Raw genomic sequence first — 6,338 nt, forward strand, 5'->3', positions numbered from 1 at the left:
AAGGAAATTAAAGGGATACGAATAGGAAAAGAAGAACTCGAACTATCCCTGTTTGCTGATGACATGATTATATATTTAGAGAAACCAGGAAATTCCACCAGAAAACTTTTAGAACTCATAAATGAATTCAGTAAAGTAGCAGGATATAAAATCAATGCTCATAAATCTAATGCATTTTTATACATAAGTGATGAATCTTCAGAGAGAGAATATAGGAAAACTACTCCATTCACAGTAGTCTTGCAAAAAATAAAATACTTGGGAATCAATCTAACAAAAGAGGTGAAAAACCCCTACAGTTAGAACTACAGAACACTAAAGAAAGAAATTTAAGAAAATGTTAGAAGATGGAAATATCTCCCATGTTCTTGGTTAGGCAGAATTAATATTGTCAAAATGGCCATACTACCAAAAGTGTTATACAGATTCAATACAATTCCAATTACAATCCCAATGATGTACCTTACAGAAATAGAACAAGCAATCATGAAATTCATCTGGAAGAATAAGAAATCCAGAATAGCTAAAGCAATCCTTAGCAGGAAGAGTGAAGCAGGGGGTATCGCAATACCAGAACTTCAACTATACTACAAAGCAATAGTAACAAAAACAGCATGGTATTGGTACCAAAATAGACAGGTAGATCAATGGTACAGAATAGAGGACATGGACACAAATCCAAATAAATACAATTTTCTCATACTAGACAAAGGTGCCAAAAATATTCAACAAATGGTGCTGGGAAAACTGGAAATCCATATGCAGCAGAATCAAACTAAACCCCTATCTATCACCCTGCACAAAACTCAACTCAAAATGGATCAAGGACCTTGAAGTCAGACCAGAGACCCTTCACCTTATAGAAGAAAAAGTAGGTCCAAATCTTCAACATGTCATCTCAGGATCAGACTTCCTTAACAGGAGTCCCATAGCACAAGAAATAAAAGGAATCAATAACTGGGATAGATTCAAACTAAAAAGCTTTCAGTAAAGGAAACTATATCAGCAATGTGAAGAGAGAGCCTACAGAGTGGGAGAAAATCTTTGCCACTCACACTTCAGATAGAGCACTAATTTCCAGAATATATAAAGAACTCCAAATACTCTACATCAAGAATACAAATAACCCAAGCATCAAATGGGCAAAGGAAATGAACAGACACTTCACAGCAGAAGATATACAAGCAATCAACAGATATAAAAAAATGTTTAATATCTCTAGTAATAAGAGAAATGCAAACCAAAACTACCCTAAGATTCCATCTCACCCCAATTAGAATGGCGATCATTAAGAATACAAGCAACAATAGGTGTTGGTGAGAATGTGGGGAAAAAGGTACACTCATAAATTGCTGGTGGGGTTGCAAATTAGTGCAACCACTCTGGAAAGCAGGGTGGAGATTCCTTAGTAAACTTAGAATGGAACCACCATTTGACCCAGCTATCCCACTCCTCGGCCTATACCCAAAGGACTTAAAATCAGCATACTACAGAGATACAGCCACATCAATGTTCATAGCTGCTCAGTTCACAATAGCTGGATTGTGGAACCAATTTAGATGCCCTTCAATAGATGAATGGATAAAGAAACTGTGATATATATATATATATACACACACACACACAAACACACACAAACACACACACAATGGAATATTACTCAGCCATAAAGAAGAATAAAATTATGGCATTTGCAGGCAAATGGATGAAATTGGAGAATATCATGCTAAGTGAAATAAGCCAATCTCAACAAAACCAAAGGACGATGATCTTGCTGATAAGCGGATGATGACTCATAATGGGGGGTGGGAGATGGGCAAGAATGGAGGAAGGAAGGACTGTATAGAGGGAAAAGAGGAGTGGGAGAGGTGGGGGAGAAGGAAAAAATAACAGAATGAGTCAAAAACTATTACCCTATGTAAATTTATGATTTCACAAATGGGTATGCCTTTACTACATGTACAAACAGAGAAACAAGATGTATCCCATTTGTTTACAATAAAAAAATTTAAAAAATAATGAATGCAGTATATCAAATTTAGGTCATCTTTAATATCTTAGTGATATTTCAAGGTTTTTCATATATAGGTCTTTCACATATTTTGTCAGATTTTTCTCTGTATATTTTTATTCTTTTATAAATGTTATTTTATTTCCATTTATTTTTTTCTAGTGCTGTATATCAAAAATACTATTGATTTTGTGTATTAATCTTTTCTTCTAAAACTGTGCTAAATCCATTTATTATTGCTAGTAGATTTGGGGTAGATTCCCTTGTGTTTTCTATTTATATGACTATGTTGCAAATAATTATAATTTTAATCTCTTTCTTTCCAATCTGGATTCTTCTATTTCTTTACCTTATTAGGCTCTAACTAGCACATCTTTTACATAGAAGACTAGAAGTGGTGTGAGTGTACATCCCTTTTTCCTGAACTTAGAGGGAAAATATTCAATTTTTCACCATGAACTCTGCTATTAGTTGGAATTTTATTTTATTCTTAGTTTTCTGAGATTTTTTCTAGTCAGATATGGGTATTACTTTTTCTAGGACTATCCAGATGATTCTTTTTTCCTTTTTAGTTTATTAATATGGTTAATTACATTCTCTGATTTAAAAAACCAACTTTTAATTTCTTTCAAAGTTCCAACTTTGTCATTATATACTGTCCATTTTTATGGATTTGTTTTGTTAAAATTTTTTTTTCAAATTTTGCATCTATAAATATGAGAGATATTGTTTTTCGTTTTCTGGTAGTGTTTGACTAGTTTTAGTATCAGGACACTTGTGGCCTGATTTAGAAGAGTTTGGAAGTATTCCATTGTTTTCAATATTATGGAAGAGTTTATATAAATTAGAATTATTTCCTGATAATATTTGGTAGAATTCACCAGTGAAGCAAGTTGGGCCTAGTGTCTCCTATTTGAGAAGGTTTTTTTTAAACTACAAATTCACTATCTTTAGTGGATATATGGCAATTCTCATTAACTATTTCTTCTTGAAAGAGTTTCATACTTTGTGTCTTTCAAGAGAGTTTTCAATATCGTCCAATGAAATTTAAAAATACATTCAACTTATTTTTTCCATTTTAAGATTTTGAATGTAATAGAATAAAATTGTTTATAAACTCCCTTATTATCTTTTTACTATCTATAGAATCTCTAGTGATGGCCACTCTTTCATTCCAGATAGCAGTAATTTTTATTTTCTTTTTTTCCTGATCAATAATGGGAGATGTTTTATCAATCTTATCGATCTACTCACATAGCTGGGTTTAAGTTTCATTGACTTTATATTTTTTGTTTCATTTATTTACTCTATGATATTTCTTACTTAACTTTCTTCTGATTAATTTAAGTTTAATTTGCTCTTTCTACTTGTTTACGATGTAAGCTAAGGTAATTGGTTTGCAGCCTTTCTTCTTTAAATTGACTACAAATTTTTATATTTGTGTTATACTTTTAATCAGTTCAAAATACATTCCACTTTCTATTTTGATTTCTTCTTTGACCCATGAGTTATCCAGATGTGTGTTATTCAGTTACCAAAATTTTAGGGATTTTCCAGAAATCCTTTCAGTATTGATTTTAAAGGAAATTCCACTGTGGTCAGAGGACATACTTTTTATAACTTGTATCCTGTAAAATTTATGAGGCTTGTTTTATGGCCCAGAATATGGACTATCTTAGTAAGCATTATATGTGCACTTGAAAAAAAATGTGCATTTTGCTATTGTTGGGTGGAGTATTCCATAAATGTCAGTTAGGTCAAGATGACTGAAAGTGTTGTTCAAAGCTATATTCTCAGTTTTCTACTTATTCTATTAGTTATTTGGGAAGGGATATTTTTGAAATTCTATTTTGCAATGATATATTAAAAACATGATCATTTTTACTTCGTGTATTTTGAATCTTATTACTATGTGCGTGAATGTTTCAGAGGGTCAGATCCTCTTGATTAAGTTGACATCTTAATCATTATGAAATCACCTCTTTTTCCCTGGTAATGTTTCATTTAGAATCTACCTTGTATAATCTTATACAGCCCACTTCAGCTTTCTTTTGATTAGTGTTAGTGTGGTATGTCTTTTTTCATCATTTTACTTTTAACCTATTTGCATAATTTTAGGAGAAAATTGTATTGCCTTTTTTTTGCATTTTACAGTATTTATTGGGATATAATTTGATATAAAAATATTTAATTTCTTCTGGATATTCAAACCTCCCAGATATCAAATCTGAAGAAAGCAGCAGGGAGCCTGGGAGACAAGATAAGAGGCAGGCTGCTATACGTCAGTATTTGAGGAGCCTGAGACATCATCCAGGACTTTCATCCCAGGATACATTTTGATTATTTCCTGTACCCTTTCATCCCACTCCTTAAGTCCTGGGAGAAGTGCAAACAACACTGGGAGATGATAGAGACAGACTGGGCAGAAAGCCTGAGGTGGTTTTGAGACCCAGATAATTTTCCAAAAATTGTAACTTTAGCAAAATTGCATTGTTGATGTTTAGAAAAATAAAAAAATTTCAAATATGTAGTGCTGTGTCTCTCCTGCCTTTGCTGTGCAGCACTACTGGGGAACGGAGGGCAGGACTGGATAGGGAGGAAGGAGGTAATGGAATATAAGGCAAAGGTAGGAAGCAGGTAGTCCTACCCTCAGCTGGCCAGAAAGCCTGTCTCACTCTGGACTAACAAGGCAGCCCTAGTCTAGGCTTTTCAACCTTCATGGCTGTGGAACTATTTCCTCTCACTCCTTTTTTCCCATCCCACTACTTCCAAGATGTCCAAACTCGAATCACCTGTTGCCCAAGAAACCAAAACAGGCAGTTTCCATATACACACATCATGAACAGAAATCTGAGGCTTAGAGAAAGAACTGAGAGGACAGGAGCTCTTCGGGGTACCCAGAACAGACTCCTATCCTGAGGACTTATGTGGGGGGGAGACTGGGTAGGTTTGACTTTATGGTCAGTATAATAAATTAATCAGAAGCTTTCACAAAACAAACACCCCAGCTCCACTAAAGGTGAAGTGGGGCTGAGAAGACCAAACACCATGTAGGAACCAGCTGACTGGCGTGAGGTGTCACAGTCCAATCTCAGGCCCAGCAGTTCCATGGCCAAACAGGACTCAAAAACCTCTTGCTGGCCATTCTGCAGATTTCCAAGAGCCATCAGTAAAGTTGATTTTTCAATTGATGCAGGACGCCAATCATGATCTCCCGCAGGGTCTGAGGCTTACAGTGCTGCTCAATCCAGCTGAAAACACAGGCTGACAGCTCTTGGAAACTGGCCACAGAGATGGAGGCATTGAAGGACTCAAACAGTGAGTCCATGACACCTTGAAACACGTTGAACTTGACCTGGTCAGATACCTGGTCCTCCCCCTCGTGGGGGTTGTCTTGATGTGCCTTCACAATCGGCTCATAGTTCATTTTCATTATCTTTAGGGCTGTGACATCCTTGCGTAGTGTAGACACCTCCTCTTCCTGCTTTTTCTTCTCCTTATGCAAAAACTGGATGTAGTCGATGGTCTTCTGTAGAACGATGGCTTTGCTGAGCTTTTGGGAACCAATGGAGAAATCCTGCTGCTGGCAGGTGGGGACGATGGTCTGAAGATCATCATAGCCTCTCTTGATGGCGTCCCTCCTCTTCTGCTCCGACTGGGTGTGTGCTCGCCGCCGGCGGTCTTTGTAGGATTCCTTGTAGGACTCCTGGTGGTAATCACTGTCCTCATCATCTGTGTTGGGGACAGAAGAGGCACTGGTGGAACCGATGCTATTAGCTCTGGACACTACACTTCCCTTACGGGTGTTTTCTACAAAAAGCCCAGGGTCCAGGCTGTTGTCACTGTAGGCGTACTCCACCTTGACCCAGGGGTCCTCGGGAGAGGCGCCCGGCTCCGTCATCTTGGACCTACGGAACCGGAAACAAGCCAGCGGGCGAGCCCTCTGCTGCGAGGAAGAGGTATTGCCTTTTTATTCAATCTGAAAACATGCCTTTCACTCAAGTATTCATGTCTTCTACGTGTCATCTAATTATTAATATGGTTAAGTTTTTACGTAGTTCTTACTGTTTGCTTTCTGTTTGTCCCATCTGCGCTATGTTTCTTCCTTCCTTTTTGCCTTCTTTTGAATTAATTGATTTAAAAAATGATTTCATTTCATTTTCATTGTTGGCTTATTACCTATTAGTAGTTGCTTCATGGTTTATAGTATTTATATTCAACTCATTGAAATTTGCCTCTAAGTGATATTATACCATTTCATATATATTAAAAGGGTTTTTCAATAATATGCTTCCATTTCTTCCCCCGACCTTTCTACTGCTGTTTT

The 6,338-nt window shown here is 36.4% G+C and overlaps 1 protein-coding gene across 2 annotated transcripts; it reads right to left on the reverse strand.

Annotated features, from left to right (window-relative positions):
- Nucleotides 1-4,448: 4,448 nt before the first annotated feature.
- LOC124972005 (max-like protein X) lies at nt 4,449-5,965 on the reverse strand. 2 transcript variants are annotated; one of them, XM_047536076.1, is made up of 2 exons: nt 5,834-5,938; nt 4,449-5,743 (listed from the first exon to the last, which is right to left on the reverse strand). In XM_047536076.1, exons 1-2 carry the CDS (start codon nt 5,910-5,912, stop codon nt 5,178-5,180), a joined length of 645 nt encoding a protein of 214 aa, XP_047392032.1. In that variant the 5' UTR covers nt 5,913-5,938; the 3' UTR covers nt 4,449-5,177. The 2 variants fall into 2 exon arrangements, with proteins under 2 accessions (XP_047392032.1, XP_047392031.1); XM_047536075.1 differs by having other exon boundaries at nt 4,449-5,965.
- Nucleotides 5,966-6,338: the final 373 nt, after the last annotated feature.

Source organism: Sciurus carolinensis, chromosome X (genome assembly GCF_902686445.1).
Source record: "Sciurus carolinensis chromosome X, mSciCar1.2, whole genome shotgun sequence".
Lineage (NCBI taxonomy): Eukaryota > Metazoa > Chordata > Mammalia > Rodentia > Sciuridae > Sciurus > Sciurus carolinensis.

Excerpts from the sequence above, each read along its gene's own strand:
- LOC124972005 (XM_047536075.1), bottom strand. The coding sequence starts at position 5,912 with ATGACGGAGCCGGGCGCCTCTCCCGAGGACCCCTGGGTCAAGGTGGAG.